The 24,308-nt window shown below is 46.1% G+C and overlaps 1 protein-coding gene across 1 annotated transcript in view; it reads right to left on the bottom strand.

The window, feature by feature from the left end:
- LOC146812235 (uncharacterized) overlaps positions 1-24,308 on the bottom strand; it is a 437,417-nt gene that overhangs the window by 66,927 nt on the left and 346,182 nt on the right. Inside the window, exon 6 of the mRNA XM_085614564.1 lies at positions 911-971. Within this exon, the coding sequence (XP_085470690.1) occupies positions 911-971 (61 nt within the window). The remainder of the gene's footprint in view (positions 1-910; positions 972-24,308) is intronic.

The raw sequence follows: 24,308 nt of genomic DNA, 5'->3' as shown, positions 1-24,308 counted from the left end.
GCCATTAGATCCAAAAGACAGCATTGGGTTTGGCTAAATCCTGTCTGATTCAGAGGAATGATCCCACGATTATTGTCCCAGTCCTCAAGGAACTTCAATATCAGGGGGCAAAATACTTGGCTTCAATGTCAATCAGGGCGATCAGGCTATAGTTCAGTTTTATTGAATTTCCACCTTTGTGTATTGGATAAATTATTGAGCCCCTCCAGGAATCGGGAAGTTCTTCTACCTGCAAGATGAATTTATAAAGGATGTCAAGCTGGGTGTCCATAGCCTGGGATCTTTTTTAAGATGTATGGAGTCGTCAGGAACACGAGTTTACAAAGTGGCTCAGGATTGGATCAATACTCTCTAAAAACATATTGGCCAGAAAAAGTGGCTACACTCTGATATACCAGATACTTCAGAAAGGCATATTTGGGGTCTTCTTTGAAAATCGCACTGCTTTCTAAACCAGCTTAAAGAACATTTCTGCAGCAAAGATAAACCTTCAATTTTGGAATTTTCCATCGCAGATGGAAACCTCTCCTTGTGGTTTATTTCGTATTTTAAACGTAACATCTTAAATACTATAGAGACGTTAAAGATTGATAATAGATCATCAGTCACTGCTACCTAAGTGTTTGCTCGAACTGAAATCTTTTATCTAAGAAAAAGGTATAAAGCTAAATTAATTATTTTATTTAAAAACTAGAAAATGTGAATCGTTCCTTTCTTTTATATTGTAATCTTTGGCCAATATGTACTGAATCATGTTCCCATAGACACAGTATGGGAAAACACTTTGAGACACTAGGCCCTATAACCTTTAAAAAACAGAATAATTGTCACAGCTGTGCTTTTGATTTTTTTAACTTCCTTGCTCTCTGCGGCATCTTTTAAAAGCTGATTAGGTAATTGAAACACTTACCAGTGATACCATAACTGTATTGTAGATGGTTCCAAAACCCACGTTTGATTCTTCTTCGAGCCTGTACAGGAAACAAAAACATAAAGAGATCTCAAAATGTAAGTTAAGAAAAACAAGGTGATAGTGTTTCACTATTGACCGCTCATAAGTAAGGGAGAAACTATGAAATAAAAGGATATGGTTCCCTGTTTATCTCCGAACAGTGACTTGTGCTCCATTATTGCGTCTTTCATTGCAGCTTACTTTAATTGAAACATTTCCTCACAATATCTGACTGGAGACTGCTACGTCTGCTTGGTAGAACATGGCTAGCAACAGAAAATGCTTATTGTTATATAGAAAGTAAATGATTCAGTTCAGCTTTTGTACCTGTTCTGCGAGTGAAGAAGCACACCTGTCCCGCAAGTGAGTTATGTGATGGAAAGCTTGCACTGCTGCTGCCCTTGTGAGCTGTGCTGGTTGTTAGTGAAGCTCTACAAACACATTTTCCCTATACAAAATACCAACGGGATTAGCACTTGTGGTTAGGGGGTGCAGCACAAGCAGAATTAGGGAGTAGCAGCTTAGGGTGCAAGAGGAGGCCTTTGCAGGTGCAGGGCCCAGCAGGATGTGGTACAAGAGGCAAGCAACGCAGACTACAAGGTGAACTAGTAAATGGTGCATGGGCAACAGTGAAGAGTAGAACGGGGAGCAGTGCTTGGTGCAAGGTAGAGCAGAATTGGGTGCAAGTGCAGACGCAGGGAAAATTACCAAGAGAACAGTGCATGTTTCAGTGGGAAACAGCAGATTGTGTAAGTGGGAGCACCATAGGCTACAATGCAGGAAAGAGCAGAGTGCAATGTGGTGTGGGAGTAAGAGACAAAACCATTGAAGATAGTGGATGATTAGTGTGGATACAAGAGCTGAAAACCAAGCAAAAGTAGATACGTGAGGTCATATTTACAAAAAAAACAAGCAGCGCAGCAAGTCACCTTGCTGCACTGCATGACTGGTAAAGGTCAGGATCCTGCCTTTCTCCCTGCAAAGGCACAGTTTTGACTGCCTAGTGCCAAATTTTACAAACCCTTCACCATGTGCAAGGGTGCCTGTGTTGCATACAGGATTGTTTTTAGGCAGGAATGGACACCTCCCTGCATGAAAACAATCTCATGAGGCACATTCCTCTTTCTACATGTGCTGCAGAATGCAACGCACATAGAAAGAGGGAGGAAGAAGGAGAAATAAAGATAATTTCCTCATTACTCCTCCCCTGAGAAGGTGTATCTCTTTGTCAGATTCCCAGGTCAACCACTATTGGTAAATTGGGGAATGCAGCAAAAACCATCAGAGTTGCATGGGAAACCAGTCCAATGACCATGGAACACCTTCCCAGGGCAGAGTGATGCAATACAGCAATTTGCGCTGCGTTGCTTTACTCCCGATTTATGAAGCCACTCAGGGCTCTGCAAGGTGGCCTTGCATTGCTTCATAAATTGTATTTTAGTCTTGTGTCGCTCTTGCACCATGTTGCGTGGTGCAAGAGCGATGCAACTCCTCTCATAAATATGGCCCCTTGATTTGTTGACGTGGAAAGCATGGACTGAGGTGAGGTAAACTGCAAAACAAGATGAGAGAAAATGATAAGCATGAAAAGGAATGGCCAGCAGGACTTATTATTGGTAGGGGTGTGCTAAATTACCTTAATTTGCATTTGCTTAATTCCATAACATTTCTGAGTAATTACACATTATTACAGGTAATTACAAACAATCCAAAACTGGCATTTGGTGCTATATTTTAGCACAAAATCCATCTGCGTGCTAAGAAGTATTGTTTGAAATTAGCAAGTTTTGCCAAACAGCGACTGCTCATGTTCTGAAAACTGGGGCGTGGCCTCTGATGACCTCTCAGCAATCCTGCTGTTTTGGACATACTGGAGGAAATAGGAGGGCTTGTTGGCCCCCACGGACCCTCAGCATTCAAGGGGACTTCATCCCACCACTAATAGTGCAGAAGAAGGCACGTTTGCAGAGTGGTCGATAAAAGGCGACTGATCTCTGAAGACCTCTCAGCAATCCCTCTCTGTGGGACTTACTGGAGGTAACAGGAGGTCTTATTGGCCCCCAAGGACCATCTTGAACCGAGAGGACTTCTTTTCCCAACCAGCAGTGCACCACAAGGAGCATTTGAAGAGTGGTGGAGAAAGGGTGTATGGCTTTGAAGGAAAAATTGAATTACCCCTTGGTGGGGTCTCCTGTGGGACCACACACCACCATATCTGGAGGGTCATGGTATTCCTGCCATGCCCCCTTTTCTTTATTTGTTTTATTTGTTTGTGGGACTGGCTTCAAGCCCAGTCCCAGGATGGCTGCCAACACTTCTTTATTGAAGTGTTGGCAGCCAATCAAATTCAGCACGGGGACTGTGGATCCGTGAGCCCACTGCAAGGATCCGCGTCCCCAGGTATCAATATTTTTTAAATATCTCTAAAACTACTGAACAGAATTACACCAAATTATAAAAAGCATGCTTTCTGACCTTATTTAGCTTTCTGCCAAACTTGATGTAATTCCATTCAGCGGTTCAGGTTGCAGTCATGTTCAAAATCTCTATGGGGAAATGCAAGAGGAAAATATATTTTGGGACCTCCCTTTCTTCTCGGCCCTACTTGACACATCCCCCCAAAACCTTCAACACAGCAGCTGAACCGACTGTAGCCGAAGATTTGAACATTTTATGAAGATTCATCAATCGGCCCCAAAGTTATTGGCAAAACAAAAAATGCTTTTCAAATAGAAACTTGATCCCAACTATAACTACCTACTGCCAGCCGTTATAGTTAGGCTCCGGTTTCACTCATTCAAAACAGGTGAAATGTAGCAGTTATAATTAGTTTAGCTAACTATAACTCGCAACCCAAGCAACGCACTGCTTATGGCTTCACATATTACATCACTTATGACATGGTCAGTGACATCACTGATGAGATGACATATTAAATGACATCACTGATGACATCATCTGGTGACTGAGTGTTTTAAAAGAGTTTATGAGTGTTAAATATATACACCAAGGTATATTGGAGAGTCATTGGATGTACGAGAGCCTGTATGGATGACTCTGTGGGTGCACAACTGCCTGTATATGTGAGTCATTGGGTTTCTCAGTAAATGTATGGGTGAGTGACTGGTTGTGTGAAGGTCTGTATCAGTCTGTCAGATGGTGTCTAAGTGGCTCTATGGGTGCAAGCGTGGGTACATGAGTGGCTGTATTGGTGAGTGATTGGTTGTCTGAGTACCTGTATGGTTGTCTGAGTGGGTGGATGAGTGGGTGTGTGGCTGCCTGTATGGACAACTGAGTGGATGAGTCACTAGCTGTATGGGATAGTGAGTGCATGTGTGAGGTGTTGTATGGTAGACTGAGGGCATGTCTGGCTTTGTGGGTGAGTAACTGGATGTGTCAGTGGTATATGGGTGAGTAACTGGGTATGTGAAAGGCAGTATATGTGAGTGATGGGGTATATGAGTGACTGTATGGGTGAGTGAGTGACTGTGAGAGTGGCTGTGTGGGTGAGTGTGTCAGTGACTGTATAGGTGTGTGAGTATGTGTGTATCTGTATGAGTGAGTAAGTAGTTGAGTGAATAGGTGTGTGAGTAGCTCTATGGGTGACTGACTCAGTGTGTGAGTGGCTGTATGAGTGCATGAGTGGATATGTTGGTGGCTGCATTAGTGATGGAGTGGTTGTATGAGTGGCTGTATCGGTGAGTGGGTAGATGTGTGTAGATCTATGAATCAGTAAGTCGGCGTGTAAGTACTGGTATGGGTCTGTGAATTGGTTTGTCAATGGTTCTGTGGGTGTAGGAGTGGGTGTATGAAAGCTTCCATGGGGGTCTGAGTGCTTGTGCAGTGATTCTATGGATGATGTCATCAGTGATGTCATTTGAGATGTAATTAGTGATGTCATCAGTGATGTCACTGACCATGTCATGAGTGATGTAATATGTGAGGCTCTAAGCTGTGCATTGTGGGGGGGCATGAGTTATAGAACCTGAGCCTAACTATAACATCCCTGTAACCACTGTTCCCTCCAGAGTGCGTGCCTGGGCGGCAGCGCACATTGTCATTTACTACCGCGCAGAGGGCCCTCCAGAGCGTGCATTTCAAAGGGTCTTTTTGGTTATCAGCAGGAGAGCTCTTTGACATCTGAAAATCAACAAAGACACAGGCACCAGCAATGAAACGAACGCCACAGGGCAGGGGTATCTCTATCTCTTTAGTTAAAGCACAGCAGAATTGACCGTATTTACTGAGGGCTGCAACTTTCCTAGCATTTGCTCTGTTATGGAATCGAAAAAACAGAGCCCTGTAAATTTAAAGTATACAGCAATACAAAGAGCCTTTTTTTTTTCTTTTAAGCATAGACTATAATCTGTTTCTACCTTTCTACATTTTACAGACCATCATTTAATTTTAGCTCTAGACCAATGTTTCCTTAGATTTATGGTAGTATGTCCAAGGTCTAACAAAAAAGTCCTGTAAATTCTGTATTTATCTTGTCAGTTTGCTGCACTTCAAACACATGTCAAAAGTTAGGCTATGTCTTCTGTTGTTTATGTGTTTTTTAACACAACTGGTGTTTATAAACTCTTCTCAGTTTGCAGTTGGAGAAAGAAAGATAAAGTTAATTATGGGCCAATCCTGCTGGTGTACATGAAGTGTGAAAAAAGGAAAGGCTGTAGGATCAGGATGTCATTTTTTCGTAGCACGCAACAAAATGTAAATACCTGTAAATAAACTGTATATATTCTGCAGTTAAAAAAGAAAAAATAAAGCAATTTTCTCTATAATTCTGAAGTGTGACAGAAACAAAGATTTTAATAGGTTAAGAACAAATCAAGACCCTTTACTCTGTGTTGCACAATAATAAATATTGACTGAAACATGATTTCCATACACTATTATTTGTGTGCAATATAGTTTAAAACGGTATGTCTGTGTAAATTTGCACCATTAAAAAAAATCGCCCGCCATCGTGTTCATTAAAGCTAGGTGGAACACACCAAATTGGTCCTACTAAAAAGTGATTGTGGTTCTAAAACGTTTGGCAAGCACTGCGCTAGGCACAACTGATGGCAGCAGAAATACACCAAAAAAGTATTTTTACTAAATATCTTGGTCCAGATGTATGAAGCTCTGGTCGCAGAATACTGGTCGCACTTTGTGACCAATATTTTTGCAATCAGTGTGGTATTTTGCAAACCGACCTAGGTACTAATAGGTCGGTTTGCAAAATACCAAGTCGTAGTGGGTCACAATTCGACCTACCTCAACAATATTAACAAGTTAAGTCACAAAATGTGGCCCACTATGATTCTCAGCTATTCTCCATGGAGAGAACATGTAGCCTTACGGCTAGGGCGGTCGAACTCAAATCTGGGGAACGGGGTTTAAGTCTCGGCAATGACGCTCAACATCTTGTGATTCTGTGCAGATCACTTAATCTCCCCGTGCCTAACAATAATGAATGTGTCCCGGTGTAAGCAACTGGTGCACATGTAAAGCGCTCCGATACTTTCGGTCAAGTATGCGCTATATAACCCCCCCCCCCAAACAAATCTGAGCGATAGCGTCCTGCTGGGGTCAGCAGATCACCTTATTTATTGTTGTGTTTAAATAAAGCAATATTTTTTTTTTAATATAGCCCATTTCATGAAAGGAAAAAGGTATCTGTTTCATAAAAAGAAGAGTTTAAGTAAGATTTTTTAAAGAGTAGGGATAGGACCACTGAGTACTCTAAAAAAAAGTTTTTTGTCAACAGTTACAAAGGGGGTAGGATTACCGTGACACTTGTGTAGTCGTTAAAATATAATGTTTTGCAACCTAATTTCAGTCACAAAACATTATGACATCCCTTTTCAAATTAGTATTTGGAAGAGATGCCCTAAACACACCACTTACAAATACCGATTCAGAATTTAGTGGCAAACAGAAATTGCGATTCAGTAACTGTTACAGTAAAAAAATACATATAGAGGGTTCACTGCTCATTTTGTATTTTTTGTAATGTGTTATGTATTGCAATGTCGGTTTGTTATATATAAATTTGAGGACGCAAACAGCCTGATATTGGAAATCAGACCTTTTGTGAACACAAAATTCCTTTGCATATCTGGCCCTTGTTCTTGTTAGGTCTTTCTGGCTGCAATGACCATCGTTTTCAATTTCTGTAGATCCCACTTATATGCTGAAAGATGGATCTTGATTTAACAGCCCTGTTCAGTCAAGGAGTTGCAGTCTCGGTTTACCTGGATCGCTTGATCCATTTGAGCTAGCACACCTAGGAACAATTTCCTTTCAACAATTTTATATAGTGCAAACCTGGCCCAAGGTCCTTGGCGCACAGAACATTGATCCTTTTTTAGGTTTTCCCTAAGACAGCGAATGCAAGATCTTTTATTTCATATACAGTGGGAATACCATTGGTTGTCTTCATTGTCACTCTCATTTGCTTGCATCTTATTGGTAAGCTGCAGTAGGTTTTCTTCCTCTTCATGTGTGTGTCTGTCCCCTGGAATAATGATGCATTACTTTTGTCCTTCCACTGCTCATTTTATGTGGGGCTACATTTTTCTTTAGGTTTAAGCACTCTACCAGAGAGTGCCTTTTTCATCTGGCTACCTCATGTACTTCTTGCCCCTCCTGCTGTCTGTGTTGTTGCTTGCCCCTCCTGCCATTCTCCATGTTGTAGCTTGCCCTCTCCCACCATCCTCTCAATGTCTGTGTTGTTGCTTACTCTCTCCCACTCTCTGTGCTGTTACTTGCCACCTCCTGCCCTCTTCTAGATGTCTGTATTGTAGCTTGACCCCACCCACAGCCCATACTGTAGCTTGCTACTCCTGCTGTCCATGTTGTTGCTTGCCTCCAACTACTGTCCGTGTTTGTTTGCCCCAACTGCTGTCTGTGTTCTTGCTTGCTCCCTCTTTCCTTTTGCTGTCCATATTGGCCCCTCTACCTGCCACAACAAATATAAAAGAGATAAAATGTTATCAACGTTGGCTGCGTCATAGCACTTATTTAAAAAAACTTTCAGCCATGCACCCTTCCTCCCATTTTGTCCAAAAATGAGAGAGGTGTTATCTTCACCGTTTTAGAGATAGCACGCTACGCTCACTCACATAGTCCTGTTATGCCTCAGTTGCGCACACAGCACAGAAAAGTGTGCACAGAGACACTGCATTGAGGGAACATTGCCTGTAACCTTTGGCTTTTTCAATGAATTTCTTAGGTTTCTTTAATTCCATATCCGAACTATAACTTCCATGTAACCTTTGATTTTTGCAGTGAATTTCTAAGGTTTTTTAAATGCTAATTCCTAACTATGACATCCCTGTAACCTTTGTTTTTTTCAGCGAATGTCTTTGGTTTTTTAAGTAGTAGTCATGTTTGCTAAGTGGTGGAGAAGGGGGCCTGGCCCTCTGACCAGTTCTCAGGAATCCAGCTGTGTAGGATTTACAGGAGATACCAGAAGGGCTTCTTGGCCCCCAATGTCCCTCAGGAGAGAAGTTGACTTCATTCACCAACCAGTAGTGTGCCAGGAGGTGCGTTTGCAGAGTGGTGGAGAAAAGGGGTATGGCTTCTGACAACCTCTCAGCAATCCCACTGTATATAAATTAATGGCGGTAACAGGAGGGGTAGTTGGCCCCCAAGGACCCTCAGCAGCCAGGGGGACATCATCCGCCACGAACAGTACACCTGGAGGTGTGTTTGAGGAGTGATTGAGAAAGGGGGCATGGCCTCCAAATACCTCTCAGAAATCCCGCTGTATGGAACTTACTAGAGGTAACAGGACGTCTTGTTGGCCCCCAAGGGGCGTCTGGAATCAAGGGAACTTGATCCCCCAACTGGCAGTGAGCCAGGAGGCGCGTTTGCAGAGTGGTGGGGATAGGGCATGGCCTCTGGAAACTTGCAGAGGTTTTTTTTCCTTTTTATTTTCTTTTTTAAGGAAGGAGGCTGTGTGACCCCCTCCAAAGGCCAATTTTGGCCCGGGGACCCCATCTCCCAGGACCTGCACTACTGGTTGAGAGACTAAGTCCCTTCCTCTCCTGAGTGCCTCAGAAGAAAAGAGAACTTCTCCAAAGTGGAAGGAAGCCAAAAGCTCAATAGAACAGAGTTTCCTGAGCCACCAATCATACATTCAACACATAATTTGTAGTGTGGTTGATTTAAGATGCTGTTGGGCCTCTAAATTAATTAATCTAGATGCAAAACCAAATAATCCATAATGCCTGATCATTTTAGCTGAGACCATGTTTGAAATTTGTTCACCACGACTTGGAACAATCTTACATGTCAGAGTTACTGAGATTGCAAGCAAAAAAACAATGTTCAAAAAAGGGAATGCCCATCCCCATCCTCCAATTTGGTGCGCAACTTAGTTCTAGACTTCTGGTGAATTTTGTTTGCATTTATAGAACTGTCCAGTGGTTCATTCAATTTAAGGAAGAATCAATGAAGAAGGCCTTATTAAAAAAGCAGGAAAATTACAGAAAAAGTGAAAAGAGGCAAAAGCCTATTAATTTTAATCACATTTATATACAAAGTAACAACAAAGACATTTTTCCTCATCACTGGAAATTCTGTTATATGGTTTCAATCTTTTTATTCACCTGTGCGTAGCAGATATATCAAGAAAAAGAGCATTGCAGCGCTTTGCGTGTGAACGTGCTTTGAATATGAAAATCCCTCTCTCACCCCCCAGTACTCGCTAACAAAAGACAAAGGGGTGTATGTACATGGAGTTAACGCCGCTGTAGCATCAATTTTTCGACGTTATGGCAGGTTTTGTTTTATCGCCGTATTTACAAGTTGACGCTAACCGCAGTTAGCTGCAGTTTTCAGGCGTAAATGTGAATTTTCAAGACCGCCACTTCTGTTAGCGGGACTTAACAAAAATGAGATGCAAGGTAGGCGTTCCCGTGCAAAAACTGCTGCTTATCTCACATCGCAATATTTACAAGGAATTCCTTGCATGATGCCAAACCAAATAAAATGCCTCTAACTCCAGTTAGAGGCAGTTTTTTAAGACCAGAAAAGAGCTGGTATTGAAAATGCTGCAAACACATGGGGCCTCATTCCAGAAGGTTTTGTTGCTGGACAGCACTGCAAGGAATGTTGCTGCGCTGCCCTGTGACAAAACTACAGGGCAGGAATGCACACCATCAATAAGATAGGGCACATTCCCGGGCCTCATTCATGAAAAGTGTTGCATTGCACCGACAAAACAGCGTTGCAACACTTTTCACTATGCCCTTCTTGCAACACCATGGATGCGCTGTATTCACCATATGACGCTCCATGTCGCAATTAATGGCAGATACATTTGGAATCCTGAAGTATCTGTCAGCGCTATAGTCACGTATTCCTGCAGTTGTGTCGCAACCATGACACAACTCTAGCAGTGCATGGGGCAAGCCTATTCCTGTTTTACTGCGTCATCCTTATGCCTTACATGAGGCAGGCGTAAGCTACTGTTGCAGTGGCCTCCTACAATTTTTGCAGTGAATTCTAATGGATTACCCTCTGCCACTCCTATGAGGCTTTGTTGTGTGGGAATGCCCACCCTGCATACATCATACCTGATGCAGATATAATGTGGCACAGGACTTCACAAGGTCACACTAAGGCCTTGATGTGTCACTTTGCAAATACGGCACAACGTGGTGCAAGAATCACCCTGCAAGTACATCAGGAAAATGACACACCAGCGGAGTGAAACTGTCAGAAGGGGCTCATAAATAAGCCCCCCTGTCTTTTTCCCCTACGTTGGTGCACGATGTCTGCCATGCACCAACGCAGGCACTCTTGCGCCATGGTGCAAGGGTAACTGTGTTGCGGATTTGATTGATATTGTGGCTACATCTCTTCTCAAGACGTCTGCAGGTGGGGCTGGACTAGTGGAGGGCGGGAATTAACCACTCTACTGTAGTTCCTATATTCTTGATAGGCTCTGCGCATTGGAATAATGTACACTATAGTTTTGACATAGGACTGAGGTCAGTATGTCTCTATCGAGTACATTAAACTTAATTACTTATGTGTGTCAGCTAACTCAGAGGTCACTAGAAAACTTCTCGAATAAACAAGAAGGGATTAGTTTCTGACAACCGCATAAACATGACAACTTTGTTTCCCTTAGAATCGGAACAATTTCAGAATCGTGGAAACAATAGATAACAGTTTCACTCAGTCAATCGTGCATGCTTCATTTCTACAGAGTTACACAGAAATAGATAGATGGGCATTTCAATAAAAAAGGGTTTATTGAACAGTCTTATATCTCGTGCAAGAGATATGAACTGCTACAATCGTAAGACAGAATGCGAAGTATATTATGTACAGCGTTAGCAGTAAGATAAAATAATACTGCAATAGCATGGTTTGTAGCTATGACAGATATTCATAAAAATACATACATAAGTAACACAGGCTAAAATGTTAATACTCATTTGATGCTTCTAGCTAGTTCTACCCCAGTGTACCTAACCTAAGTGTAGTACGAGGTAAATAGTAGGTGCTGTTTGTCTATAGTCTAGTTTACCTATAGTTGCCAAGATTTGCCAAAAGTCCCTCTAGATTCTAGTCCGCTCCATACCTTAGAATGAGTGAGGTTGGAATTTCTTTCCGAGTCTCGATCTCTAACACCCCGCAAGGGGAGTCAGAAACACTGGAGCTGGATTATCTGCGAGGAGGATGACCGTGTCTGGTGAGTGCGTCAGGCGGGGACTTGACTTCCTTCCGAACTTGCCGTGGCGAGCCGCGTCGTGCAAGTAGGCAGCCGAACCGTGGTTTGCCATGGTAAGTGAAGGTATATTTATAACTTGAAGGTGTTTAGGAATGCCAGTATTGACGTAAAAGTCGGGCAGAAGAACGTCATGAATGAACCCCTAAGGAATAGAAGTTCATGCATAATAAATGAGTTCTTGGACAAATCAATATCCAAGCAAGGGGAGTCCTAAAGGCTTAAGAGTCTGGTTTTCCAAGAACTCGTTGTGACATAGATGAACGGATGTACGTGGCCATGCCTGTATGTGGTTAGCATGGATAATGCCTAAATAAGGGTAGGATTTCTATGCTTAAATATTGGCAATGCCAATTGTGCCTATATAAGGACATAAATCTGGACACCTATATACAGTATCTAAATCGACACACAACACCACGTGGCCTTCTTGGAGTGTTGTTTGCCTGGTCTTTTCTTGAGAGGTGCCAGGGTGTCAGCACAGTTGGAGATTCATCGGTGGAGGTTCCATGCTGCTGTGTTGACACCCGTTAGCCTTGGTGGAGTGGTGATGCTGAGGGTGTTGATGGGAAGTTCTTCAGCTGCCTTGATCCAGCTGCGATGGGGGGCAATGATTGCGATGGTGTACAGTGGGCATGGTGAAGGCGTGATCTAACAATGATGGTCGGTACAGGAGAGTTCTGTGGTGTGGCTGTAGTTGAAGTACCCGCTGCTAGAGAAGACGGTTCAAGCGTATGTCAGGCTTTGTGGGTTAGCTGCTTGAGTCCGATGTTGGCGAGGTTTCCCAGGAGGGGGGTGGTGTTCTTGTCACTGGGATTGTCCAGGTGGAACTTGCGGTCTCTGAGTAGGATGTAGTCAGTGGATGGGAGAGCCTGGGGTGCAATGAGATCAACAATGGCATTGGTGAATGGGCGTTCATTGCTTGGGGGGCATGTAGATGAGGGTGCCGCGGAGTCACCGTTGGGTCATTAGAGTGCGTGGTCAGTTGAAGTGTGCTTTTTCAGACAATGGCAATGCCTCCTACTGGTGCTCGGGTGGCCTGTGTGGGTGAATTTGTAGCCGTCATGGATGGTGATGGCGATGTCCGGTCCGCAGCAGAGGTTGGTCCAGGTTTCCTTGAAGAAGGTGATGTCTGAAGAGGTGGCGTCTAGGAGGTCCCAGATTTCTGTTGCATGTTTGTGGAGAGACCACACGTTGACGAGGATGCAGTTGAGCCAGTCGATAGGGCTGTTGGTCAGCTGGGCGGCAGGAGGTGGTGTGGCAGAAGGTGCATTTGCAGTTTCGACAGGCGCAGGGTGTAAGAGAATTCTACAGTGGTGCTAGATGGCAGGTGGTGTGGTGTCCAGGGTTGATGGCAAGGAGGGTGCTGGCGTTGTAGTGGTGGAGTTTCCAAGAGGAAAGGTCCTTGGTGCTAGATGCGGTCCAGGGGCAGACGGACACAGACGGGCTTGCCTTTGACGCAACAGTAGTATGCCCGCTGAGCATGGCTGCACAGTGGTTGCCATTAAGTAGTGCTGTGGGGGGGACTGGACAGCTAGGAGGTGGGAAACGCCGGAAAGGACACTGGAGGGGGTGTGGACTTGGGGGGAGAAGGGGTTGTAGATATATATTTTTTAATTCTTACCTCAAGGCCTGGTCCCGTGTCTTCTGTGCTCCTGCTCTCCTGAGTCTGCTCCGAGGATCAGGAAGCAAGCAACCAGACTCCCTCAACCAATCACAATGCTGCAATGCAGCATTCTGATTGTTCTTGAGCGACTCGACAAGGCGTTCAGCCAGGGGCTGGAGGGGTGGGCATATACTCCATGCAGGCTGTAATGCAGCCGGCATTGCGAACAGGGAAGTTTGCATGACTGCTTTGGGTGGCCTGAGAGAGGCAACCAAACAGTCACTGCGCACTTGAGTGGGCATACCACTCCACCCCTGCCCTGCTCTGTGAGTAGAGCAGCCCTACCCACCCTCCCACCCGCAAAGGAAACATAGCTAGGGGTGGCGGAATTTGCATAGTAGTGCTACGCAAAGTTCCGCGAAACGGTAAAAAATCTCTGTGAGCACGCAGAGTTCCGCGAACAAGTGGAATTGCTTGTTCCGCCCATTCGCGGTGCTTTTTTCCTGTTCGCGAATTCTGTTTGCCTGCTCCGGGGAAAATATCTTGCGAACACGCATTTTGAAAGCGCAAACAAGCAAAAAATTCCGCAAACCCGCGGATCGCGGAACTTTTGGCAATTCCACCATCTCCGCAGAACACGAAACTACCGAAATCTCGCAAATTCCGTGAGCGGAACGGAATTTACTGCCCAGGCCTAATCAGTACATCAGAAAGTTATCATCATGTTATGTTTCCTCTTCTTGCACTGCTTGAAAGCAGTTGGGCAATGCTCTTCCGACGTAGCGGATGAGCTGCCACTGAGGGTGCGTCACTCACAGGTGCTAGGCCTGGGCCCGACAGGACCCCTGTTGTTCTCCCCTACGCGTTTCCCCTTCTCCTCACCTGGACAATGACACCTTGGTGCAATCCGCTGCCCTCTCTCGAAATCTGTGACTCAGCCAGCAGGAGCCTCAGCCAGGCAGGATTTCACTACCCTGGGTACAGCAATCGCTGCCAAGTCTGCTGGGGAACCTCCCAATGTAGGTGATGCAACAGGGGCCTCCTTAGGCGTGAAGTGGCAGTGCTCCCACCACACAAGTTCAGCGCAGCTCAGGGGCCTCACCCGCCACAGCATCCAGCCAGCACAACATCCTCCAGCCTGTGATGCAGAGAGGCGTGTCCCACCATTGGTAATCTCCTCCATGCATCCCGGTTTAGTGGTGGCATGTGGTATGCGATGCAGACCTCCCTACATTGGTGCGCAGAAGTGCCTCTACCTTTCACAGCTCCAAGGGGCACCAGGCGGTCTTCTCACACAGGTCAGTAATGTGTCTCCATGCAACCTGGTAGACTTCATCACCAGGTAAGGGAAATCGCCGACACCTTAATGTTTACCACCATGGCCCAGCAACTCAACAGCACCTCTGCATCCCAGTTCGAGTCCCAGAAGCGGGCCCAGCAAGGCCTCCAGGTACGGGAGGCTCTGTGCGCTTTCAAGGTTTTGGATGCCTTGGCGTTGTAAGGAGTGTGCAATTATGAGTGATGCATCACTGGTTTTGCCCAGTGACGTGCCTCTTTTCATTATTGTTGCCCTGAATTTCCTCTTCCTCTGGGACTCTGGCTGGTCATCCTGGCTGTTGTGGGGTTTGGGGGGGGGGGGGGGGGTTGTAGATATGTGCTGCACTTGGCCATTGCTGCTCCATTCCATTGGTTTTGTTTCCTATGTTTCATTGGCGGTAGACCTATAGGGTATTTTTGCCTCTAGAGGCAAAAAAAGTCACATTGGGCTGACTAACGTGAGTTTTTTTGCCTCTAATTGACCTTTCGTCAGTTTTCGCGCGCTAATGTCTGAATTTGTATTGCCTTCACGCCAGTATTAGCAGCAGTTTTCACCACGACTACCTGAACCTATCGCCATGTAGTGACATATTGTACATACATCGCTAGCAGGGCGATAATTTGCGGCGATAGGCCCCGTTAGGAAAAGTGCCGCTAACTATTGTTAACGTTAGTTAGTGGCAGTTCTTGTACATGTGCCCCAGAGCGTGTTAGCAGAAGAGAGAATTGAGCATTAGGTGTTTAAAGGTCTCTTATTGCCAGGTCAGGGGGAGTTTTTTTTTTTTTATTTATCTGAGAATGCGCAGATATTTGGGGCAAGGGAGCTCAAGAAATTCTGTGGCTAGGAGTGTGAGAAATGGGTGCCATATCTCCCCAAACGAAACCCTAGAAGTGGCAAGGGATGAAGCAATCCTCTCCATCACTAAGATATACCATCATCTGTGAAGCCACTCCTGATAGGTAGGTATGTGTCCAAAACACCAATGGACAAGGATGTTCTGCTGTGCCGCCCCCAGTGCTTGTCCCATTTGCCTCCCCTAAGGGATATGAGCAGAAACATTAGGGGGTTGGGCAGACCCAAAATTGTGTAGGAGGGGAATCTGGGTATTTGTGTGTCCAAATATAGGTCTATGTCATCAAGGAGTTTAGTTCAATAGTCTGTAAATTTGGGGCTGTCCCACAACAGTTGGAGCAAGGTACCCAGAGAGCTGCAGCCTCTCCAGCAGTCTGGGATTCACTCCGGGTTGCCCCAGTGGAGGTGTACGGGGACAGCTACCAGTAAGTTGCTACCTTGGTGGTGGTCTACATACTTGCCAAGTTACAGGCTGTGTTACTCGCTCTGTAATAAATCTCTCCCCATTCCTTTGGGGTTAAAGTTCTCCCCAGTTCCCTTCCCCACCTTCGCTGGCTGAGGATGCTCAGCGATTGGGTAGGCTGGCGTAGAAAGGCATATAACTCAGAAATTAGCCTTTTATTGGTACTTTTGGTCACCAACCATTTTTTATAAGGTGTAAGCTGCAAGCCCACCGCAGGGAGATTAGAAGAGTGTAAGAGCCAGTGTTTTAGTTGTAAATAATGCATTCTTTTGGTCTCTGGCAATTTATATTGTTGTTGCAATTGGGGGAATGGGATTTTCCCTTCTGCATCAAAGAAGTGGGCCGCAGAGCAGCATTGTGTCTGTTTCCAGACTTCAAATACCCCTCGCTGCAACCCCGGGGAAAAATTACTATTGTCGAACAAGGGTGTCTTGGGGGAGGGGAATGTGGTGAGGCCCCGTTGAGTCTTTACCTTGTCCCAAACCTCCATGATCATTTTAGCAAGGGGATGCTTGCAAAGTGTTTGCTCTATGAGCTTTCTTGAGGAAGGGTACCTTTCACAAGGAAAGTCCTGCTATCGCCCTATCTTAGAATAGTCTATGTTTCTCCAATTGTTCTCTGTTCCACTCCAGGAGGTAGCCTCAGCTGCGCCGCTTGAAAATAGTGCTGAAGATTGGGCACCCCAAACCCCCAGCATCTGGAGGTAGGTAACCCAAATCCAAGCCAAGAGAGGCGGTGGTCCCTGATCCGGTGAAGTAAAGAATTATAGTTTATGGTAGCGGTCTGGCGAATTGTGAGTTGGATCTCCAGATACGGGATTGATATGTGGGCCCACTGTATAGGGAATTGGGCCTTAGGGAGGGCCAAGTGAGTTTGGGAGATCGATAGGGCGAAGGCCTGTGATTTGTTGAGGTTGCCTCAGAATCCCGATGAAGAGCTGAATGTGGACAATTTATCTATAAATGCCGGGAGGGCAGCAGTGGGGTTAAGCAGGGAAACTAAGACGTCATTGGCGTATAGACGAATAGTGTGCCGCTCCCCCCCAAAGGCAATTCCAATTATATCAGGGTTGTCTCTGATCCACTGAGCCGTGAGCTCCATGTAAAGGGCAAACAGCAGGGGTGACAAGGGACACCCCTGCCTGGTGCGTCTGTTGATGGGGAAGGGCGATGATGTTACAATATTAACCATTACCATAGGTAAGCTATAACAGCTCACAACCCAAGCTCGAAAACGATCGTCAGATCCAAAATGGAAAAGAGTCTGTTCCAGGTAAAGTCAGTGCACACGATCAAACGCCTTCCCTGCCTTGATCGAAAGTAGCAGGGTCTCATCGTCTGAATGATTAGCTTTATCTATTAAGTGCAGTATACGCTTTGTATTATCACAACATGGCATTTGGTGAATAAACCCAGCCTGGTCTGGGACTATAATGCTTGGCATCTAGGGACCCAACCTCAACGTGAGTATGCCGTGAGTATGCCTGTAAAGAGCTTCATATCCACATTCAAAAGAGATATTGGTTGGTATGAGCTGCTGTGCTGTTTGTCCTTCCCATGTTTCGGAATGACCACAATAGCTGCTGTCAGCATGGAAGAGGGGATGGATCTCGGGCCCGAGAATGAATTGAACAACCTAGTGAGGATAGAGGCTCAAATCTGTCAAAAGGTTTTGCAACAGGTTGCCAAAAATCCATCAAGTCCCAGGGATTTTAAAGGCTTCTGACGGGCTGTTGCCGAAATGACCTCTTCCAGTTTAACAGGGAAATCTAGTGAAGCCGCCTGTAGTGGAGTTATTCGGGTCATATTCGTTCCTTGAACATATGATTGTGGCTCTAGTTCTTGGCTCTAGTTCTTGTCCCTAGTAAGGTTCTGCGTAAAAAGTCTCGAAATGCCGAGGCTATAGATTAATCATGTAGCACTTCCTTGCCCTCCGGTGTCTGCAGGGAATAGACTCCTGCTTGCTGCCGTTAGGCCCTCAGCTTGTTAGCTAACAGACGTCTGTATTTATCTCCTGCTATGTAGAAGGAATGTTTTAGCCAGAGGGCAGCGTATTCAGCCCTGTCTAAATCTAATCCTGCAAGTTGCGTGCTCACGGCGTGTAGTTGGCGCCATATTCTCAAAGCCCCAGTTCGACAATGTATTCGTTATAGCTCTTTGACCAGGCTAATCAACTGATCTCTCTTTTCTTTGCAAACCTCATTATCTGCTGCGGGAGTAACTTTGAGCTGGCCCCTCACTATGGCATTCAGGGCCTCCAAGAGTATGAAAATGGAGGTTTCAGGGGTGTCATTGAAACCTAGGAATGTTTGTATTGCTCTTGTGACTTGTAGTATGTCCTTGGGCATTGTCAAGGGTCTATTGAAATTGCCATGTCCTAGTAGTCTATCCATTGGGGGGAATTCCATAGTAATGGTAACTGCATCATGATCTGAAACGGGCAGCCCCCATGAGATTATGTACGTCCCTGGTCGAGTTGTACATGTGTTTTGTTTGCATGAGAGTAAAAAGTATACTCAAGAGCTTGCAGATGGAAATCCCTCCAAAACTCAAGCAACCACATCGCTCACAGCCACTTAACCACATCCTTGGACAGGGCCTCTGCTTGGCCGTATCGATGTTCTGTTCTCTCCTTATCGGTATCCAATACCAGATTGTGGTCCCCCCTCCCCCAGAGGAGCACCCTGTGTGCCTGGGAGACCATTACCTCCGACACTGCTGAATTAATGAATTGTTCTTGTCTTGTATTGGGGGTATATATGGAGCTCAGCACAAGAGATTGGTCCTCTATGAACACAGTGTATGCAACGTCCTACCCTTCAATTCCACCACCCTGGGACCCACCATGCCTCTGAAAGACTTAGCTACTAGTATAGCCAGTCCCGCAGTTTTAGTGGATGCAGAAGAAGAAAAACTGGTATGGGAAGGTGGGGAAGCGAAGTTGATGCCAGTCCCTAACCAGATGGTGGGTCTCCTGGAGTAAGCATATGTTAGCCCCAGAGTGCTCGAGATAAGACAATATTGCTCTGCCCTTGATTGGGTTGTTGAGTCCCTTCATGATCAGTGAAAGGACCTTAACCTGTTGGTAAGTCAATTCTTCTATGTAGAATTGCAGTGCTATGCTGTGCTCATTTGTTGTGGAGACCGAGGTTACCTGCCCTCCTCCCACCTCTCTGGACACCTGCATGAATGTATCTAGTTCATCTACCTCCAACATCAAAACTGAGTACTGTTTCCCAACGCAAACAAAACTAACTAAATACAAAAACATAGAAATAACCAGGTCAAGTCCGGGACTGGTAAAACAAGTCCACAGTTTCCCAGCAAATGGGAGCAGAGGGTGCATGTTGTGGCCCCAGATCCCAGCTGCATGCAAGGGCAGTCCTTCAGTTAACAACAGATGCTATGCCCAGTGAGATCATACGTTGTCCTTATTGGCTGGTCCCTGGCCAGTAACTCCAGAACCGCTTGCATTCCAATGCAAATGTAGCTGGGTCAGGTTTCATAGTCCCAAAGGCTGGACGAGGTCTTTGCCATTGTCGGTGTCTGAGAGGCGACGGCCCTGTGAAATTCCCGATCTTGAGCCCCTGCAGTTAAACCTTTTATCCCGAGTATCCGGCAAGTCTCTTTAAAGGAGCAGAGCTGGTATGACTTGTCCTCGAGGTGGAAGATGAGACAAAAAGCATGACCCCCAAGAGTAGGAGATCCCAAGGTTCTGCTGGTAGGAGGACACTGGACGGAAGTCCCGCCTTTTCTGAAAGGATAGCATGGCCAGGTCTTGATAGAGCATCGGTATGTGTCCCTTAAAAGTTAGTGGATGTTTCTCACAGGCCTTTCGCAAAATCTTTTCTTTCGGCTAGAAATCATCGAGCCAAGCCAATATGTTCGCAGGTGGGGCCAATGCAGGACTCGGCAGACTGACCCGGCGCGCTATAATAATAATAATAACGGCATTTATAAAATCACAAACAACGACTTCAAGCAGAGGTGTCCCGGCACTGAAGCAAGACAGAAGTGCAAGCAACAGAGAATGCAAAAGCTAACCTAGTCCTTCAGTTCTAGGCTAAAAAGCCATGTTTACAGCGCTTTCCAGAAAAATGGCTCAGATTCAATCTGCCGCAAAAAGTTAGGCAAAGCATTCTATTGCTTAGTAGCCGCAACCATGAATGATCTCCCACCAATCCGGGCTTCTTAAACCTCGGAACGCAAAATAGGTTTAAGGAATTAGATCTCAGGAGCCTATTCTGTTTATAGCTACATAAGCATTGTTTCAAATAGCTCGGGCATTTGCCATGTAAGGAATGGAAAGCAAATGTCAGGGCCTTAAATTCAAGTCTCCTAGCCACGGGCAGCCAGTGAAGTAGCTTAATATGCGGAGAGATGTGATGGCGGTAAGGTACTCGCCTAATCATTTTCGCAGCTGCATTTTGGACCATTTGCAGTCTTTTAATCAAATATGCAGGTAAACCTACATATAGACTGTTTGCGTAGTCCAATCTGGCCGTCACCGTGGCATGTATGATCACACGGCGATAGTCAATTTTAATCTCTAGGTCTAATGAGGCTTCCAGAATAAAGAGGAAACGATCCCTAAGATAGATGGACAGGTCAGTACCCTCCGTAGAGGATGGCACACCCTTAACTGGAATGTTGTTTCACTTCGAGCTGTTCTCAAAGTCCTCCAAGTGGGCCTGTAAGATTATCTGCTGTTTCCGCAGGTGTATCACCTCCTGCTGCAGGTGCGCCACTTCTTCATCGCAAGTGTGCTCCTGGTCCTCGATCACTGAGGGCCTCTCTCTGATGGAATGCACATTGCTTCTGATCTCCTTAATGTCACTAGAGAGCTCACATTTGAGGGCCTGCAGGTCTTCGCGCAGAAAGGAGAAAAGGGCCTCCAAAAAGGAGCAGATGACAGGCTCCTCCCCTCTCCGAGTCCTGTGGCTGGCTCGCGCTGGGCATCATCTGCCAATCCCTAGCCGGAGTGATGGAGGGCCTGGTCAGCATATCTTTGAGGGACCGATCCTTCTTCGCTCGAGCTGATGTCATACCCTGAGAACCTATCCGCTCCCCCATTCTCCACTCCATGAAACCTGCTGTCCATCTCTTGGAGGTGGGTATCCGGCAAGCTATACAGGGGGTCTATAATTATACTCTGAGTGGAATAGGACTCCTGATCAGCACTGTCCATGCCCGGTGCCACAGAGGCCCCCGCTCCATCCTAAACCTAGGACTTCTTGTTTGGTGCGGGAGGTGATGGTCCCGCCACCTCACTCCCCCACGCTGGTGGGTCCGCTCGCTATTGAGATGAGCTACAGCCCCCCATGGCTACCGGTATAAGCAGGCTTTTTGAAGATCTCTCAGCCAAAGTGATGGCCCAGGCCACAGCTGGGGTGGACGCCGCAGCCTAAGGTTCAAGCCAAATGACCACCATCGGGAGCAGGGTCATGTAACAAGGCAAGACGCCGTGTCTGTCAGGAAGACCCTCACACAGTTCACTACTTGGCCGTTGCTGTTTGGTTGCCAGGTGGTCACACCCCTCCACCTCAGATGGTCCTCACAGGGGAAGAAGGAGTCACTGTCCCAGATGTTAAGCCAATGTCAACCTCAGCCCTTCGGTTCAGTAAAGTGGAAAGCGTCTATCTCTTATTGTGTGACAGTTGATACGGGAAAAACCCCACAGCCTACCTCTGGCAGGCCAGGGAAGCAGCTCAGTCCGTGAGTCCCCCCGCCCCCTCACAGCATCTACTCTCCACTGGCTGCAGCAGCTCCAAATCACCGGGTCGCTCAGGCGCCAGGTCACCCCACTGCAGGCACTCCTGCTTGGCTCAGCTACTTACTGCGGGGCTCCTCCTCAGGTCAGCTCCCCCTGCATGTCATGGGCCTCAATAGCAGCTCCCAGGATGCCTCAGGACCTCACTGTGCCTAGGGCCCTCATCAGGGTCCCCCGTGGATGTCGCAAACTGCTCTTGCCAGTGACCACCGCTGACCACTACTCACAGGCCAGTCCCACACTGCTGGAGGGGCTGTTCCCCCGGCAGCGGCCAACTTTTGTAGCCTGGGACCGAGCTGGTAGTCGAGAACCAGGCCTCTCCAGGGACAAGAAGCACCCCTGCTGCAGTCACCCCCAGGGCCGGCACCGCTAAGCACCTCTCTTGTGCACTGGATGCCTTGAAGGTCATCCGGCCGCAGGCACCCCCTCAGAGCAGCCCGCACCATGAGCCAGCGTCCTAGGCTACGGCCACCATCTTGCTTCACCAGCCACTTACACTCTCTTCCCCGTGGATCTCAGATGTCGGTGTTGGGCAGAGGAAGACAGCCCCCTGCTCCATGCCCTGTTCTCAGCTTATCCCTGGGAGCTATTCAGTGGTCCTGCTGGGCTGATTCAAGCAGTAGAGTAGGCCAGGGCAGGTGGCAGGGCTGAGGAGATGGGAGAAGCATGTCTTATTCACCTGCCATCTTGGCCACACCCCTTGGAAATTCAGTTTTAGAACCCTATCTAGACTTTGAAGGATGGAGGGCAATTGTTGGGATGGCATAAAATATTGCCCCCACCATCCCGATTGGTCCTCAACCAGCCAAATTTAGAGTTGTCTGCCAGTCTGGCAGACAACTCTTCATGTCACTGTTGTAAAAGTTTAACAGACTGCTCTGGGAAACTTGACAGCTGCTCGTCAAACTTCTACACTGTTTTTCACTTTTCAAACAGGAATTTGTTTTTGATAAATGAAAAACTAGCGGCGCCCAAACCATGGGAGCTTTCTCCCATGGTGAAGGGGTCATTTTTTTTTTACACTCCCTAACCTGACTGTGTTTGACAGCATAAAACAAGCAATCGGATTGTCCACTCTAAATTGGGCGGGCAGTTGGATGGCTAACCTCGGATGCACAAATACTCTGTCTGGCCATTGGAGGAGTATGTTGGTTAAGTAGCTGGATTAGGCTCTATAGTTAGCATACCAAACATTGGAAATGCATCAATTGAATTCTACTTCTTAACCCTTGTGGTAAGACATTTTCAGTGAAATGAATCAGGATAGTTTTGATCTTGCTTTTTTCACAAAGTGTCCCACAATACTTTATTATTCCTTGAAAATTAAATTGATGGAGATCTGAGAACAATGCAGCATAATCAACATGTAATCTTATCTGAATGAATGAATGATTGAATTAATATTTTATTGCTGGTTACTTAAAACCATAACATAAAACCTTAGCATATAACAAAGTTGTAAAAAGATAACAGCATTTAAAAGAAGGCAATAATTAAAATCCGTGGACGTCAAGCAGACTTGCAATTGACTGGGTCTCTAAGTGGTAGAGCCGTCAGCAATAATCAAGTCTGTTTAATGAATTTGCCAAACGAAGCCATATGTTTTACTGTGTTCAATGTGTACAGTTGAGAGATCGCCTCCTTGGCTGTACGGGTGCACAGTTGTAATAGAATTGGCCGTAGATAGAGACTGCGGGCTGTGCACAAGGCCGGGAAACAAAGTAAAAGATGGGCCAGAGACTCGTGTTTGTAATCGCAGAGCCGGCAGCCCTTGATCGCCGTTGTTCTCCGTTTGGTGTTGTATATTTCTTGAAGTGGCAGAGGATGTAATCTGGATGCCAAGATCCTAAGTAAGGCGGCTCTGCCCACGGCCTGCGTGGGATGGTGTTTGGAGTTGAACCCTTTTTGTAGCAGGGTTTGACTTTCATGGAGGCCTTTTTTGTCCAACAGTTCCAGGTCTAGAGCGCGAGAGAGGATGCAAACTTGTTTTTTAAGTGGGCATTTGATGGCGGAGTACATAATGATCTTGGGGTTCCAATTCTCCAAGGCTAATTTGAGCTGGACTGCTCCGGCTGCGAGGGCAGTTGACCATGGGTTCCCAGGTTCGCAGAAGATATGTTTTAAAACTGCCTTCATAGATTTCTCTTGGGCCGCAATAGTAAGAAAGTAGTATTTACACAGAGAGGCCGTCTCTTCCAGCATTTGATGGTTCAAAGAGAATTCTAGGCGCACCAATGTGTTTCGGGTGCACGCAGGTAGGTGAAACAACCTTTTGTGGGCACTGCAATGAATTTTTTCTAGTTCTTTCGTTAGTTTTCCAGGGAATGCTAATTGAGCGTAAGTGAGAGCGGGCATTAATTTTGCGCGTAGGACTCTTCGGATGGCCGTCGTGGTTGGGCTGTGCAAAGTAGCTTGTAATTTGCAGAGAGCGTAAGTAATGCATTTCCCTTTCATTTGAATTTTGTGCAGTTGGGCACATGGACGCCCGGATTCAGTGAGCCAAACGCCCAGGTAATTGTATTTTTGTGCGCTTTCCAGAGTCAGCTGGCCAAGGCTCCATCTTGCTAATTTCTTTTTCGGGTGATGGCCGAAGATGACAACTTTAGATTTGGA

The sequence above is a fragment of the Triturus cristatus genome, chromosome 7 (genome assembly GCF_964204655.1).
Source record: "Triturus cristatus chromosome 7, aTriCri1.1, whole genome shotgun sequence".
Classification (NCBI taxonomy): domain Eukaryota; kingdom Metazoa; phylum Chordata; class Amphibia; order Caudata; family Salamandridae; genus Triturus; species Triturus cristatus.
The sequence above is the reverse complement of the archived record's forward strand: the minus strand, read 5'-3'. Positions and strand labels throughout refer to the sequence as shown.